General features: G+C 41.1%; 1 protein-coding gene across 2 annotated transcripts in view; it reads right to left on the bottom strand.

Moving 5' to 3' along the window:
• The window catches only part of HECW1 (HECT, C2 and WW domain containing E3 ubiquitin protein ligase 1), a 241,410-nt gene that overhangs the window by 58,483 nt on the left and 164,959 nt on the right, over positions 1-17,968 (bottom strand). For both annotated transcript variants that reach the window (XM_063129464.1, XM_063129455.1), the window contains exons 12-13: positions 16,903-17,053; positions 1,019-1,149 (exon numbers count right to left, since the gene is read on the bottom strand). In XM_063129464.1, the coding sequence (XP_062985534.1) occupies positions 1,019-1,149; positions 16,903-17,053 (282 nt within the window). The remainder of the gene's footprint in view (positions 1-1,018; positions 1,150-16,902; positions 17,054-17,968) is intronic.

Here is a 17,968-nt window from a genome sequence, read left to right on the forward strand (position 1 = left end):
CTGCAGGAGCTATGCTAGAGTGAACAGATTTAAAAGAGGGCAGGGCACCTGCAGCTTTAACTGTTGTGATGAAGAGGGAATTTCACCAGGTTCCCCATATATACAAATGACACCTGCTGAAATTTCCCTTTCAATACAACTGTTAAAGACACAGGAGCCCTGTCCTCCTTTTCATATGGTCACCTTACCATATATACAAATGATACCTGCTGAAATTCCCTTTTCTATGCAACTATTAACGATACAGGAGCCCTGTCCTCCTTTTCATATGGTCACCCTAATTTTGTGTGTGTGTTTGTGTATATTTTTCCAAATGTATGCATCAGTTGTGTGCATCTTTGAGATGCACATGTTCTTTTCTCATTGATTAAAGCATATTTGTGCACATTTTTCAAAAGTACGCATTTTTTCCTAAGCATTTTTCAAATGTACAGATGCTGCAGACTCACATTAGGCAGCATCCGGTCACTCTACAAATGCAAATTATGTTGTGCTATTGTAGGGGATCTTAGTGCAAAGCCAATAGTGTTTTCTTGTGCAATGGGTTTTCCAGGCAATCCCATCACACTAATTAACTATTGCATGATGAGACTGGCATTGCGTTAGAGGTCCCTTATGCTAGTACAACATAATTTGCATTGATGGAAAGACATTGGATGCTACCCATGCAAGCTCTGAAAATGGATGGACTTGATCCGCAAATTGCATCCAAATCCGTGTTCGGTCCAGAAGGTGTGAGCTGGGTAAATCCTGATAAAAAATGAACTGAAACAATTTCTCATACATCCCTATTCCTGGAACAACCACCTGCTGCATTTGCAGTTTGAAGTAGTAGAGCCCTGACACAGGTTTACCTAACCTCAATAACAACTAGGTCATAACTCAAAGAACAGTTGTTGTCCCATGCTGCCTTTTCCTCACTTAGCTCTTTCTGCTGTAACATACCAAAGCTTGTATCTACGGTGCTAAGAGATGAATGCCACCTGGAACAGGACTGAGCCATGTAAAAGTGTTTTACCTGAATTTGGCTGGGAAGGATCTGCCTCAGAATCACTGCCTCCTCCAGGAGGGAGCCTGTCTACCCTAGTGCTGACAACACTGTCGTCCTCTGTCCTCTCTGTAGCAATCGTTCGCTGGATATTTTGGTACCTTCATTTTGAAAAGAGAGGAAGAAAAATACATTGGTCAAATATACTTCTGAAATGAAAGGAGATCTCCAAAGCTTGGCAGCCAGCGCAGATGAAGGAACACATAAGGCATATTGAGCAAACCACATACATTATGGTCTGTTGCTACCGTGCACTACACCCTCAAGTACAGCTGACTGTCCAGATGCCCCCCTCTGTTTCCTTGGCCTAGCAGAGATGTTGCTGCAGGATAGTGTACGGATTATTGTACTTCATGACATTGTGATTTTCACTGGTTATCAGCCTCTCTGAGTGGTGCGCGGGCATGAGAAGGGTGGGATAAAAATATTCATCCAAACAAGTAAATACATTTAGCCCTGTTCAATAAACGAGTCATGTTTTCAACAACTGTGGAGTCTGAGTGAGTATTAAGGCTCAGTCAACCAACAAAAGAGAGAGAGCTGCTCATGTTGACGAGTGCTTTTCGGATTATCAGCTTCAAAATGTTACAAAGTTGTTCTTTAGCTGGTTCAAACAAATTTCTCAATAGTAGCCATCTTACACAGCACTTTAACTGAAAGTTTTCTGGACTTTGATATATATATATATATATATATATATATATATATATATATATATTGCATGATCTTACCACAATAAAAGGATTCATTGAACAGCAAGAATTAACATTTCCCTAATAAGTTACAACATTGTTCCAAGCTAACTTTTGCCAAGTGTCTTATAAAATTGTTTATGCCAGCAAAAATGTCCCACATCCCCGCCTCGTTTGCACTTTTCTCCCAGCTACCCTCACATCCAGTATCAGCCATTGGTTAAGACTTAGTGACATGGCTGGGTGGGTGGGGCAGAGACTACAGGGAGATAATCTGTGGGCAGGGATAGAGTTCAGCATCCCCTACTCATGCACCCCTTTTGGTCTTTCAGCCCCATCCCCATCCCTGCCTTTATGTGATTGGGGTAGACCCACATTTAAAGAGATGGGTCTCTCACAGTCGTTTCTCCTAAAGCAGGGGTGGCCTGTGACTGCCATGGTCCCTCGCCATTGGCTATGCTGAGTAGGGCTGATGCGAGTTGTGGTTGAGCAATGTCTGGAGGGCCAGATGTTGCCCATCCCTGTCCTAAAAGATGGATTAGAGGTGCAAGGCAGGGGGAAATCCAGTTCAAATGCAGGCTACATCAACACAGGTCAGTCCTGTGGCTTCATGTATCAATGGCTTCAGCAGACGTTACATGTTTTGTACACTAGTCTGGTTTTTCAGAGAAGAATGAGGAACTACAGAATCCAAGACTTACACATTATTAACTTAGTAGACAAGGGCCTGACTAAGGAACTAAGGCCCCATTTTAGTGCTAATCGTCTAACAGCTTGTAAACCTCTTCCTTGGTCAGCTGGCTGCTATACCACCAGAGCAGGGGAAACAGCTTTCACAGATTTATGCAACACCCGGATTATCGGACACTTTAGGGTTCCCTCAAAGACCGTGGGTTGCCCAGAGGTTGATGGCGTTAATTTTCCTTAAATTAAGAAGCTCAAAATCTTTGTTGGATGAAGTCACAATTTCCATTGGTTTTGGAACTACAACCTATGCATTGGCTATTTGATATCTATTTTAAGCACACTCTCAGGCAGCTTGAATGGCAGGGACTAGAAGCAATACTTGGATGATATCAAACCACACAAGAAGCTTCAGACCAAGCTGACCTCAGGTCAAGGCCTTGTCAGTGACTAGTTTGGGCCTGTACAACATGCAGAGGGTTGTTTGTTTGTCTTGAATCGAGAATTGGGGAGTCAGTTCTGATGGGGCTTAAGAGAAGCTGTTACTTGAGTGAGGTCTTGGACTGAAAAGCCGGTGTGGTGTAGTGGCTAACGTGTCGGACTGGGAGTCGGGAGATCCGGGTTCTAGTCCCCACTCAGCCAAGGAAACCCACTGGGTGACTTTGGGCCAGTCACAGACTCTCAGCCCAATGCACCTCACAGGGTTGTTGTTGTGAGGATAAAATGGAGAGGAGGAGGATTATGTGTGCCACCTTGGGTTCCTTGGAGGAAAAAAGGCATGATATAAATGTAATAATAAATAATAAAATAATAAAAATTATACGCCTATGAAAATGCATAGGCTGAGAAACCAAAATTGATCTTTTCTCATGGTTGCTGAGAACAAATACTATTATGGGGGCCATATGAAGCACCCCATACATTTCAACCGGGGGGGGGGGAGGGTTCTGAAGAGCTAAAACAGGGCTTCTGTTCTCCAAAATGGCAAATGTCTGGACATGTACTGACAACCAGCATCAAGCCATACTCCAGAATGGGAATTGCAATAACTAAGGCTGCAACCCAAATCACACTTACCAGGGAGTAAGTCCCACTGAACACAGTTAACATGCATAAGACTTCTTTTGGGGGGAGGGCCTCAATTCTGGGTCTTTTTCAGAAATGGAAAACAAAACAGGTGCAGGATAGGGTCAAATCCTCTTGGTGCAGGGACCCTGACACTTTAATATGCACTACCTGGTGAAGTACAAAGCAGACACCTTTGCTGTGAAGTACATCAGCAAGACACTGAGCTTTTGGAAAAATGATATGACTTTTAAAATTATTATTCCAGCAAATCTTCCAGGGCATGTGAAGGCCATCAGATGTCTTACTAGGATAAACTGATATGTGCACGTACGTTTATTTGACTGATACTTTACATTTCTTAGAATTTTATGATTTTTGTATTGTTACAGTTTTATGATCTAAGGCTCCCAGGGATCCTGGTTCTAGGCAAAGAAGCAGGGTAATAAGTAAGTAACTAAATGATATAGGAATTCCCGTACATTTCATATCGTTTCTTGGCTTCATGTAATTGGTTGTTTGACTACCTGGGAAGTGGCTTGTTTATTTAAAATAGGCAAGGCTAAAAAAAAAGTTTTAAATAAATAAATGAACAGAGTAGAATTGAGTAGAATTAGAAATGAAGGTGTGAAAATTTAACAGATTTATGTTTGACTGAAAGAGTTGAACATTTTTGTTCAGTGTTATTCACTTCTGCAATAATCAAAGCTCGTTACAGAAAGAGGGGGAAGGGGAGGGAGGGCAAGCAGGTAAATAAAATAAACTTTAAAAAACACTAACAGAACTTGAGATTTGTTATTTTGCCTTTAGATATGCCCTTTACAAACAAATTATTAAATTAGATTTCACAACTATATTATTAACATGGCTCGACTTTTTCCCATTCTCTCTTTTATAAGAACCTATAAACATTTTTATTCACTTCACAGCAGGCTGACTGAACAAACTTTCCATTCCAATATAGTCTGAATTTTATGACCCCCTGCTGCAACAGCAGAACAGAAAAAAGTAGTCCATCTATTCAGAGGGATATATACATAAGCTTTCTATTTAATTAGATGGTAGAAAATCCCCTGCTGGCAAGCAATGTCTAGGAATAGAAGCAATAGGCCAAGAGAATGCTACTACTGAGTCTCAATTATGTAGAATAATTTTCAATAAAGTCCAAAAAATGCCAACATATTTTTTTTAAAAAAAAATCTTTGAAAACACTTATATGGACAGATCTGAAAAACCCATCCTGTTTTCAAAAGATAATTGTGATGGAGGTTATAGTTAACATATGCATTATAACAATAACTTTAAAACTTTCTACCTTCAAGGAGCCCTTTCTACAATGACTAGTTTGTCATAGAATCCGAGAGCATCTGTGACAGAACACCAGCATGCTGTAATGCAGATGACTCTTTGGTCTTACTGACCCTGTTCAGATGACAGGCTATGCCATAGTGGTTAAGCATTTTGAACTAAGCACGATGACTTAGTGTGTCATGTGAACCATTCCTAACCATGGTGGCTACATAACCATAGTTTAATCATGCTCACTAACCATTTCCTGCAAAAGGGTTAGCAGCCTAACCATGGCTTAGCGTGTTGTCTGAACAGACGCAAAGTGTTTTAATCCTGAGTGGGACTGCAGGAATTTTATAAGCCGTGGCAGAGCTAGAAGAAAAAAAATATTGGGGGGGGGGGAGGTGGCACAGAAGGGGAAAAGTATACTTCTAGGAGGGCAAGATGTGTCCAATATGTTAAGATCTCTGATCCCTTATTTCTGAGATAAATGGGAAAGGGTTATTTTAGGCCTATAGCACAGAAGAGGAAATTAATTTTACTTTTGAAAAATATTAATTTGTGGTTAGACTTTTTTTCCTTTAAAAACATGCTCACTAGCCATTTGCTGCATAAGGGTTAGCAGCCTAACCGTGGCTTAGCGTGTTGTCTGAAGAGGCCCATTATCACAATGCTCTTCTGTGGCTGCTCATTGTTAAGGGAAAGTAGTGGTGAACAAGCTGTCATTCAAGGAAGCTTTTCTGCCAACTTTGGTCATCTCATTGAGCCTCAGAGCAATTTTGCAATATAGTTTCAAAAGTAATGCATAATAGTGGACTAATTTTGCATTTTGTTCCTTTTCCTGTGAGGAAAAGCCTAGCTGCTACACATATACTATCCAGTTCATCACAGTTTAGGACTAGTGCAGAGGTAATGTGTCCCAATTTTTAATTTGTGTGAACCGCCCAGAGAGCTTCGGCTATTGGGCGGCATAAAAATGCAATAAATAAACCACTTAATAATTGTTATGAGGGCAGGAACAACAGGCAGGTTCACTTCCTTCCCCACTTCTCTCTCACAAATCTCTTCTCTTTTTGGAATTGACCATGCTGCAGCATTCAAGGTTAACTTTAAATCAGAGTTTGAAACCAGGGCTTGGAGCTGATTTCAAACTCTATCTTAGAGCTCATAATAGTTAAAGTTAACATGCACCTTGAGTCAAGGCAAGGGAAATTCACAAAAGGCAGGGGAAAAGAAGGAAGTGTGCAAGCCCTTGGGGAACTCCCAATTTCTTGATAACGGTCAAGAAAGCAGGAAACATTACTTCTGCAGTGGGCCTTATTACTTAGCTAGGGTGACCATACGGAAAGGAGGACAGGGCTCCTGTATCTTTAACAGTTGTATAGCAAAGGGAATTTCAGCAATTGTCAACAGTATGCATGGAGCACCTGGTGAAATTCCCTCTTCCTCACAACAGTTAAAGCTGCAGGAACCCTGCCCTCTTGACCAGATAGAAAACAGGGCAGGGTTCCTGCAGCTTTAACTGTTGTGAGGAAGAGGGAATTTCACCAGGTGCTCCATGCATACTGTTGACAATTGCTGAAATTCCCTTTGCTATACAACTGTTAAAGATACAGGAGCCCTGTCCTCCTTTTCATATGGTCACCCTAACTTAGCTGATGTCAACTATTTTCTGAGGGCCTCAATAATTTACTCCAAGCAACAAACACTGAATGTCACTTTCTGGTAGTCTATAAGTAATGTACTTCATTCATATGTTATTCATATGCTACAAGAGTAATGCAGGTTTCTCTTCCATGGTGCTTTCACGAACCTCAGAGAATGCAACACTGCTGTGGGAAAGGAACACCTCTTCTTTATCAATCTTACTAGACAATATAAATTTTCAGGAAGTGGTAATTTGTATTTTGGGTGTGCTTTCTTGAGAGTACTTTAATTAATGTAAATTGAGGGGGAAAGTCACTTCATAATATCTCTTCCACACCTAAAAATGTTGCTTTTTGCTCTAGGGCTGATGGAAAAACACAAGGGTAACATGATCACCCTGTGGTTTTAAAAATACTGTTTGTTCTGAATAATTATTTTGGATTGCTTCACAGTAGCTCTGATAAAACAAAATGTAGGACCTCCCTATGAATCCCTTGAACACCAAAAATTAAGATTTTACTCAGCAGGAACTTGAAGTGAAAATTCAAACAAATAGAGATTTCCATTACATCCTAAATTTAGCTAGGCCAAAAATACCATACAATAGTATTTATGGCATTGACGTATTCTACTTCCTACCCTAGATGAAAGGGCATAAAAGATGACGAAAAATACATGAATGCTACAACTGTTATTGTCCGTTCTAAAGCTCAAAAAAAAAATATTGGGGTTGAGATTTGGAGAAAAATGTTGAAAGATCATATTTCTTTATATTCTGTTAGCTATGTTGGAAGTGTTCTTGGGGGTTCTGAACTTCTCTAGATTTGACAGTTATTGACCCAAACAGACAGCATTTCAAAAGTACATGCTGAAGGCTGAAAGAGAGTAACTGTGCTAGGGTGACCATATGAAAAGGAGGACAGGGCTCCTGTATCTTTAACAGTTGTACTGAAAAGAGAATTTCAGCAGGCATCATTTGTATATATGGGGAACCTGGGGAAATTTCCTCTTCATCACAACAGTTAAAGCTGCAGGTGTTCTGCCCTCTTTTAAACCTGGTCACTCTAGCTCCTGCAGCTTTAACTGTGGTGATGAAGAGGGAATTTCACCAGGTTCTTCATATATACACATGACACCTGCTGAAATTCCCTTTTCTATGCAACTGTTAAAGTTACAGGAGCTCTGTCCTCCTTTTCATATGGTCACCCTAAACTGTGCCGATGTGTATCCCTGAGAAGTTTGCAAATTCCATAGCAATTTCAGATGGAAAAGTTGCTTCTTGCTATAGCCATCACATAGGAATCCAGGAGCAGTTTTGAATAAAAAGGAACTCCAGGACAAGGCCTGGTTGCCACTTGGCTAAATTAAGTGAGACCCAATTCATGTGTTATTGGCATAGTATGGTCGCTGTGTGGATTCCACGTTGTTCTTGTAACATTTGGCTGAAGGAATCTGATGGGATGGGTGGATAATAGGAAGTATCCCTACCAGGAAGCTACGGTGCTAAAGTGATTGCTTCCCGTTTGTTGTCCACCTGATCTACATTCTTCCTTTTCTTAACTTTAGTATTTTGTGACTTTCTGCTGAAGCTCTTCTGCAAGTGCCTTCTTTTTATTCTCCCAAGCATTTCAATTCAAGAAATGCCTTTGTCTGCTCTATGCTTTTAGTTGCCATCTCATTTTATTATTAACATTATGGTTTTACTGTCTATTTATTGTTTTATGTTATCTTTGCTAATTACCACCTTGGAATCTATTGGATATGGGGCAATACAGAAACGGCTCAAATAAATAAATAGGCAAATAAATAAATATGTAAATATATAAATAAATCTGAATCTGATGTTTTAATTAGCATCAGATTTCAGTTGTTTCAATAGTTTAGATTTCGGTTGTTTCAATGGTTTAATTATTGACGATTTTAAATTGTTCTTTGGAATGTTGCTAGCTACCTGCAATGGCTAGTCTGGCAAGTGGAAAAGCAGGATATAATTTATTGTAATTAATAGCTAACTAATTATTTGCTAGCGTACTGAAAATATCTGTTTGGGTAACACTTGATGTAATCTGCAGAAACGAGACCCACTAGGCATAAACCTTAGGTATTCCCCACAATTCCAAGTAAAGCTCTCTTTAGATTTGATGCTCTTCTTGGCATTTTTAGCTAACATTTAAAAAAAAAACCAGATTAAAGAATTAGCAGCGAGCTCTTTGGGCAAAGAAGCCATGGGACCTGACAATTACTCCGTTATAATGTGCTTAGGTTCCATTGGGGAATCCAATCTGGAGAAATAGCCACTAATGAAAATCCCTTTCCCAATGCCATGAGAAAAGTATGCCAAAAGGAAGCCACAAAAAAAGATATCCCCGACACATCTTCAGCAAAAACAGGCAACATCATGTTTTATTAATTTGTAAATCAAGTTGCAATAAAGCAAATCGGCAAGATAAAATTATGTATGAAAACATCTTTTTTATTTATTTCATTTCTATACTGCCCAATAGCCGAGGCTCTCTCTGCTTAAGAATTAAAAACAAGTCCAACCCTTAATTAATACAACCGTAGTTTTCACAGGAAGTATTATTTCCAATTTGTCCTACACTGATCAGATCTCATCTGGAGTATTGTGTCCCATTCTGTGTTCTACCCTAAGAAGGATGTAGGCAAAGTGGAATAAGTTCAGAGGAGAGCAATGAAGTCGATCATTGGCATAGAAAATAAATCCTGTGAAGGTAGGTTGAAGGAACTGGGTGAGCTTAGCCTGGAGAGCAGAAGTCTGAGCATTCTTTCAATACCCTAAGACCTGTCACACAAAAGATGGCAATGACTTGTTCTCCGATGCCCCAGAAGGCTGGGCAAGATCTAATGGGCTTAAGTTACAGGATGGTAGATTTCACTTGAAAATTAAAAGAAATGTCTTGATGGTAGGCAGTTAGACAATGGAACCAATTAGTTATGGAAGTGGTGGGCTTTCCCTTGCTGGAGGTCTTCAAGCAGTGGTTGGACAGTCATCTGTTGAGGATGGCCTAGCTCTGGATACATTCTCTATTATTGTTGGGAAGTCACAATTGGTTCCAGGATCTCGACACAACTACATGTGATGCAGTCTTCGCATGGATGCATGTCCATCTGTGCATGGATTTAGGGAAATGATAATGCATGAAACATCCCCAGCATAAAATGAAAATGACACATGCAATACCAGCAAATGGATTCACATGGGTTGGAATAACTCTTTGTTCAATACAGGAAATCCTTCATGCAAAGTTGCATAGCTGTCATGCCCACGCTGACTTGAATAAAGCTTTGCTTGCCAGTGCTCCAGAGATGGCCCTTGCCATGGTGCATTCCAATAATGTCCTGATGAAGGGTTCTGTCCACTCCATTCTCCTGAGGGGGGGCTACTCCACAAAAGTGAGGAGGGAGAAGCCATATAACTCAGCTCTTGACCTACTAATCTCTCCCGCAATCAAACTGTGTCAACTGCAAAGCTATGTTAAGGAAGTCTGCCTTAACAAGGAAGTCTGTTGTGACTGAAGATGTTACTGCAGGCTTCAACCAGATGGACACATTAAAATTAATGAAAAAATAATGTGTTTTAAAAACAAAATAACCCCGAGGTGCACACCCCTTGGGTCCCCTTAATATGTATGTCAAGTTTAAGGTGCTAGGTTCCACAGTCTTAGCATTACGGCACTAACAGATGGAAAGTCAGACACATCCTCTTTTATCATGATGATAGCATCTGGGTGTACATGTTTTTTTCTGTAGGCAAAATAACATGGGTAAAATGGCTGAATGAATGTATCTCACTACCTATATAGAGACAGATTAACATTGGAAGAACATTTAACATAGGGCTGGTCCACACATTCATGTTCATCATGTACTGATTGCAACAAGCAATGCTAACTTGCATGTGTGACTGGGGCCTTAGCTAGACCTAAGGATTATCCCAGGCAAATGGAGGGGTCATCCCTGCCTGCTCCCGGGATCCTCTGTGTGTCATTTGGATGCACAGGGATGATCCCGGGACAATCCCGGGATATAGGCCTGGTCTAGCCATGGCCTGGGTCATCATAGATCTAACACCCATCTAACTTTCGTATCATCTCAAACACATCACTCTTCAATGAAGTCAGAGATAAACCAAATCAAATACGTGTATAAATCAGCCTATAATTTGCCTTTATTTCAGCTTGAATAATCTAAAATTCCTCCTATATTTGTGACCATATAGAGGAGGAGGGTGTGCCAATTGGCAGAGCCAATAGTATGAATCCTGGCAATGTGAACATTTGCCTTGCCTGGTGACCTGGTGAAAAGAAGCATGTGATTTACTCTGTCCACATGGACATGCAGTAGCATGGGATCTTGCCAGACTGCTAGCTTCCTGTGAATACAGCGTAAGTTATAACAATGTGAAGGGCAAGGAGAGAGGGAAGAAGGCAGCATACTGGGGTGAAAGAGAAGCATACATGGCTGAACGCGTTTGCAAGGCTGCATTAATGTGAAAGTTAGCACATTCAAAAGAAATATCTTTACAAGATAAAATCAAATTAATTGTTCTAGCAAAGGCATAATTTCATTTGTACTCTGCATCAGGCTGCTGGGCACCCAGTGAGCTTTGTGGCTGAGCTGGAATTTGAATTCGGGTCTCCCTGGTTCAGCACTTTAATGACTACATCACACTGGCTAAAATGCTTGGGACAATACCTTATGGGACCTCTTTAGTTTTATGATCCCTCTGGCACAACTGACATTTTAAAAAGAATTACAGCCCTTAGGGAATTATTACAATTCCTGGTGACTGTCAACTGGCAGCTGACGGATTTCTACAGTCCTCCTCTTTCCCTACAAATCATACTAAGGAACTCCCATCCTGTTTGGCCATCTTGGAAGGAAGAAGCTTTGAAGCGGCTGCTTCCTGCCCACTTGGCACACCAAAGATAACCATTGCACATTTTTTTTAAAACAAGAAAACTCCCAACTCTCCTGCATGCTCTTTTAAGGTGTATAATTAGAGATATAGGTATCCCAGATCCAGTGGTTTCAGTGGAAAACGGTATCATTATAGTAAGCTGGGGGAAGAGAAAAACAAAAACATTTCCTGAGGTTGTGGTGAAAAATGATTTTTATTTTTTTAACTGTGGTACAATGTTAAGTGAAACTATATATAAAAAGAGAAAGAGAAGTGTGTATATTGATTTTGGAACCTCTTTGCTTGGTGGACCTGAAATGAGTATAAGTTAAAAAAAAAAGAAGCCTAAACAGGCACACAACTTAATAATACACTGCAGTTCTCCTGCAATATATTGGAGGACAACCCACCCTGTGTGGGTTGTTGTGTTGTCTGAATGCAGCCCGTTTTCCATGAGGTTGCTCATTAAACTTGCTGTGCGGCTTGTTAACCACCCTGAACAACCCAACAACAAGCCATAGCTGGTTTGAGAAAATGGGTGGTTCAAGAAAAGTAAACCAAGATGGCTGGTTCAAGAAAAATAAACCACACTGCATAATAACAGGCCACCCTGCCGAAAATGTGCTGTGATAACACGCCAACTCACCTTGCAGAAAACACACTCCATTCAGACAATATCCTAAACCACGCTGGGTTAGAGTGATGTGTGAACCTAGCCAATGACTCCAATATAGATTTTAAAGGTGTCTTGCTGTATAAGCACATGAGAATGAAGAACATCAAAATATTTTTCAACAATACTTGGTAATACCCAACTTATTATTTTTTTAAAAAATAACTTATACATATTTAGAAGTTCATGAATGTATATTTGTGTAGATCCAGTGACACCTATAAGGCAGCTTACAATCAATTAAAATACATAAGCATTATATATAAAGAATATATATTAGAATTATTAGAAAATTATCAACGTATTTTCCCCGACCCCAAAATCAAATTAAGCCTACAGGATACAGACCAGCATCAGAGAAAATCTAGAAGGATTCAGCCAAACATCAAAGAGGCTTTGCCTGATGCTGGAATGATAGCAATGAAAGAGTGGTGAAATGGAATCCAGCAGGGAATTCCAGGGTCTCAAGTGCTGCTGTTGAGAAAGCCTAGTCCCAGACAATGCTCCACCAGAGTACGGCCAGTGGAGGAACCTGGAGAAGGCCTTCATAAGAAAATCTTAAAAGAATAGATTGGTTCATATGGAAAAAAGTGGTCCTTGTGATATCCTAGACACCATTAGGGCTTTAAAGATCACCACTTGCACTTTGGATTAGGCCCAGAAACCAAAGATCGCCACTCACGCTTTGGATTGGGTCCAGAAACCAATGAGAAGCCAATACAGTTATTTCAGAATTGACATAAATATCCTTTCTGTAGCGCTCAACTCTTCAAAGGCAGCCCCCTAGAAAGAGCATGCAACAGTACTCTAGTCTGAATGCAAGCAAGGCATGCATCACTGTAGGTAGAACTAACCCATCCAGGAAAGCTCATAGCTAGCACAGTAGCCAAAACAGATAAAAGTGACTCTTGGCCACCACAATCACCTGATCATCCAAGAGCAGCAATGGAAGCAAGAGCATCCCTGAATTGTGAACCTGCCACAAGGGAGGATTTCAGAACAAAAATGAGAGGGTGGGGGGCACTTCCATTTGGAGTGCCATAGACCCGATCCAAATCAGGGCCATGTGCTCTCACACAAAGGCAAATAAAACTGTCACACATAGTGTCAGGTATAAGTCATATAAGTCTTCAACAAGGCCAGAGGCCTTGTTGAAGATAGGTAAATTTATTAAGAATAGTTTTAGAATGTCAATGTCTCTGCAAGTTTATCTCTGTCAAAGTTTCTCATGGGAGTAGCTCTCTCACTCCTTGTCGTGGCCTTGCAGCTGTAAAAGGTTTCCCTGGGAACCTGGGTATGGTAGAAAGGTGGGGGCCACTGTTTGGGAGTGTCACTCAGATTGCAGCAGCATCTTAGTGGGTGGAGCAGTCCCGCCCTATTAGCACATAGGTATGGTTTACAGGTCACAGGTCCTGTCTGTCAAGTGGCTTTGAACAAACCTTTATATGCTGGTGCAAAAGCTGAAGAGCTTTTGTTAGGTTTCATCTCTCGATGCAAGGCCTGAAATCCCTCCTGCCTGGATCCATCTCCGACTGACACTTTGAAAGCACTCTGCAAATGGACCCACTGCTGTTTAGACTCTAGATTTCTAAGGACTGTGCCATGAAAAGTACTGTGAGGCTTTTCATAGAACTGAACTTGCATTTGCTGTGGATTGTATGTGTGTATGTGGCCTGACTCAGGGGACAGAGAGCTCCCCCGGGGCTAACGTTATGTGCAGGGGAGTTCCTGTGCCTGAGATTGTACCTTCCTTGGTCAGATCAGCGTACGGCAGGCTGGGTGGGACAGTTAGATTTCTTCCCTGCCAGACTCAGGGGACAGAGAGCTCCCCCAGAGCTTTCAGGGGAGTTCTTGTGCCTGAGATTGATGCCCACCCTCGATCTTGCTTAGGCTTTAGTCACATCCCCTGAGTTACCAGCATATGTGGTGTCTGGAGAAGCTCCCTTGGGATGGTTTGTTAAGCCTTTCAAGAATTCCCGCCACCTCTGTGTGATTGCCTGAAGCATCGTATCAGGAATACAGCCTAAAGTGTCCTGACCATCATTCAGCTTTAAGTGTGTTTTTGGAGTGTGTAACCCTTAAGCCCTTTATCATGAGATTTCCTCAATAAAAAGAAGTCTCAATGATGTGAGTCTCTCATATCGGTTTGCTAGCATGTGCGAATGCCAGACGGAACGGGCATGCACATGACACATAGCACCACTATGTGTGATTAGATGAACATTTAGATTGGCCCTCAGCCAGGTCACCCAGAAAGACACCATGCTCAATATATCAAAAGCACTTGAGCAATCTAACAGAACCAATACTATGACTGAATGGACCCATAAGTGAAATCCAAAAATCTCTGGAGCTAATCCACTACAACACATTCTGAAATTCTGTGCCAGAATGGAAGGTTTGAGACTGGTCAGAAGTTGTTAAGGTCAGCCAAGCGAAAGAAAGGCTTTACGAGAAGTCTCGGCATGGCCTCTTTCAAGACCTAGGGGGCCAATCCCCTAACTCAAAGAGGTATTTGCTACATCTACTCTACCACCCCCTTCTGGAAGTGGAACTGATCAGGATGTATGGACATGGATCTAGAGCGCTGGTTGTGGGTCTCACCTCTCCAAGGATATTGTCCACATCTTCAGGCTGAACAAACTGAAAAGTATCCAAAACAACAGGAGAAGCAGAATCCTCAATCACCGCCAGGGTCATATCTGTAATCAATGTGGAAATCATTGATTACACTGTTATTATGCTGTGTGTTTCCTAGGGAAGTTGGCTACCGGGAAATCTGTCCCTTTTGGCGCTTGCCAGTTTTCCACGGCACCCCCGGCTCGGCTTGCATTTGCAAGCTGTGCCGTGGGTTTTTCCTGAAATCTGGGAACTGTCTTTGTTTTCTTCCCCGTAAACAGGAATTTGCACAAACTGCAACTGCAAATTTGCGTAATTTGCACAAACGGCGTCCGTAATTTGTGCACATGTCTATTTACGAAACTAAATACAGTTCAAGTCGAGCCAGCTCATGGGGAAACAAGCTGAAGTCGGAGGGAGAGGGGGCGAGCTAATGAAAACTCAGCAAACTCCTCCCTCCAGACGGATTTCTCTGACAGCCTTACTGTTTCCCAGCTCCCAACAGCAGTAGCCAGGGATGTGGAGCAGGAATGGGGCAATGCACAGTGTAATGATGTCAAGTCTTTGCGTAAATTGTGTTCGATGTTACAGAGGGACAGCTTGACACACACTTGACACAGGGTTGATGTTTAAAGCAGCATCCTTTATAGTTCTGCCCCGAGTGAGCATCTTTTGTGTCTTTGCCCTAAACGGTTTGGGGCCAGGTTATTTGAAGGAACGCCTCCTCCCATATGTACCTACCCGGACCTTAAGATCATCTACAGGGGCCCTTCTCCGTGAGCCCCTGCCAAAGGAAGTGAGGCAGGTGGCTACTAGGAGGAGGTCTTTCTCCGCTGTGGCACCCCGGTTGTGGAATGAGCTCCCCAGAGAGGTCCGCCTGGCGCCTACACTGTACTCCTTTCGTCGCCAGCTGAAGACCTTTTTATTCACTCAGTATTTTAACACTTAATTTTAACTTAAATTTAAATTATACTGTTTTAACTCTGTATTTTAACCTTATATCAATTTTGCTGCGTGGTTTTATCCTGGTTGTGCTTTTTATATTGTATTTTGTATTTGTATTTTTAACTTGTTGGTTGTTTTATGATGATTTTAATTTTTGTGAACCGCCCAGAGAGCTTCGGCTATTGGGCGGTATAAAAATGTAATAAATAAATAAATAAATAAATAAATTGCATTTATATGAAAGGGCAATCACCTCAATGCTGCAGAGTTGGAACGAAACTCGGGAAATCTGGGTTCTAGTCCCCACTCGGCCATAAAGCTCACTTGGGTGACTTTAGGCCAGTCATTGACTCTCAGCCTAGCCTACCACACAGGGTTGTTGTGAGGATCAAAATAAAGAGGAAGAGGACCTTATAAGCCACTTTGGATTCCTTGCAAGAGGAAAAAAGTGGGATATAAATGTAATAATAAAAAAATTAATAAAAATAAAATATATTTTTGACGAGGTAAACATTGATGACAGCTGCACACAAAATAGTATGCATAGTTCCGCCCACAAGGAAATTATCACTGTTTAGGAAAACTGAAAATGTATCGATTGGTAGAATACGTATATATGTAGTGCTAGGCCAGATCTACTCCAAGAAGGATATAACACTTTGAAAATGGTTTGAAAACTGTATGTGAAGAGTGTCCTGGGCCCCAACAGTTGTCAATACCCTTATAAACCATTTTAAAGCAGTAGTGTAGATCCTGCCTCAGTCTGGAGAGACAGTTATTTTTTCAGAGAGGTGACAGTAAAATGCTAAAGACATTACTGTTCATAGTGTGCACATCATCTAGTGTGCACATCATCTAGTGCACATCATCTAGTGTGCACATCATCACGTAGTGTGCACATCATCATCAGCTATCATCTCTTGTCCAACAGTTCTGCAAGTTTTTGTAGTGTTTCAAAAAACCTGCATAACCTGCTAGATCAGTGATGACAGTAGGGCAAAGGAAATGAGTATGTGCATCCCAGGAAACCACATCTTCATCGTACCATTTTCAACTCTCTTTTAAAAAGAACAACTGCTGTCTCCTTCCAGGCTCAGCAGCAAATGGTTTTTATGATGCTCGCAGGCTGCAATCCTATACCCTCTTTACTTGGAAATAATCCCCGTTGAAGTCAATGAAACACACTTTTGAGTAGACACTGCCAGTCTGTTGTCCATATTCTTTTTGACCTACCGTATGCTAAACTTGCTGGATTCTACAGACAGATAGGAGATTTCTTGCTTGGACTATTATATGAATTTGGTCTGGGATAACTCACCGTCGATTGAGTTGCTCCATTTGTTGGATTGAGCCTGATCTGCGAATTCCATCAGGAGTAGCTGCTGCAGTAGGACGCTGCCATGTTGTGGTCCGATTCACGTGATCCACATAGAATACCCGTCCATGGCTGTCTATCCGAGCTTCCCAATCTTGCATTAAATATATATATTTTTAGGAAAGACAGAAAATGAGGTCATTTGTTTGGTGTTATCCAGAAATGCTGACTATTAGGGAAATCCAGATATGAATTCATATATTCCCCACAAAATCTATATTATTATGCAAACATGTTTACAAAAAAAGAAGATACTTCATATTTTGCACAGAATTCCTATCAAAGGGCAGCCCTAAATAAAAGACAGATTTAAGAAAGGACAGATAACTTCATAAAACTCACTGCTTGGGTGCACCAGCATAGGAGTATGCTATGTTTACAGTCCAGTGATTTAGCATTAATCCAGAAGCAGGAGGAATATATATTTTTATATAATATAACACAAATATAATACAATGGGCCCTAAAAGGCAAGACAGAAATGATTAAATAAATACACTCCCCCCACAACAAAAAGCAGGGATGTTATGGTGCCCAAATCAAATTCAGATCGTCAGACCACCTCACTTGCACGGACTCTGCCATTACTGCCATCTACAATGCAGACACACTGGGGGCGGGGGTGGTGGTTGTCCAGCAGAGGTTAAAAGTTCCAAGACTATGTACTGCTCAAGGGTCTGGACAGAAGAAGGTTTAGATGCACCAAACAGTACATCTAAAAATCTCTCTCTGTGTGTGATCTCCTATAATGTAATGCCATTTTTATAATTCTGCTTCTTAGGCTTTTTAATCAATCCTCTGTCTTAAAACCATAATCAAATGATGCTTGGTGATGGAGCCGTCTCATCCAATGAAATGAATGGAGAAGATTTTGTACACAAGAAGTCTCGATATGCATCCTAGGGTGAGTGTCTCAAAAACATTTACACAGTTTTTCTAAGGGTATAGGGGTTAGGAAATCCTGCTTTGTTCCCCATTGTCTTATCCATAAAGTCCCAAGTTTCATAACA

This window comes from Elgaria multicarinata, chromosome 1 (genome assembly GCF_023053635.1).
Source record: "Elgaria multicarinata webbii isolate HBS135686 ecotype San Diego chromosome 1, rElgMul1.1.pri, whole genome shotgun sequence".
Classification (NCBI taxonomy): Eukaryota; Metazoa; Chordata; class Lepidosauria; order Squamata; family Anguidae; genus Elgaria; species Elgaria multicarinata.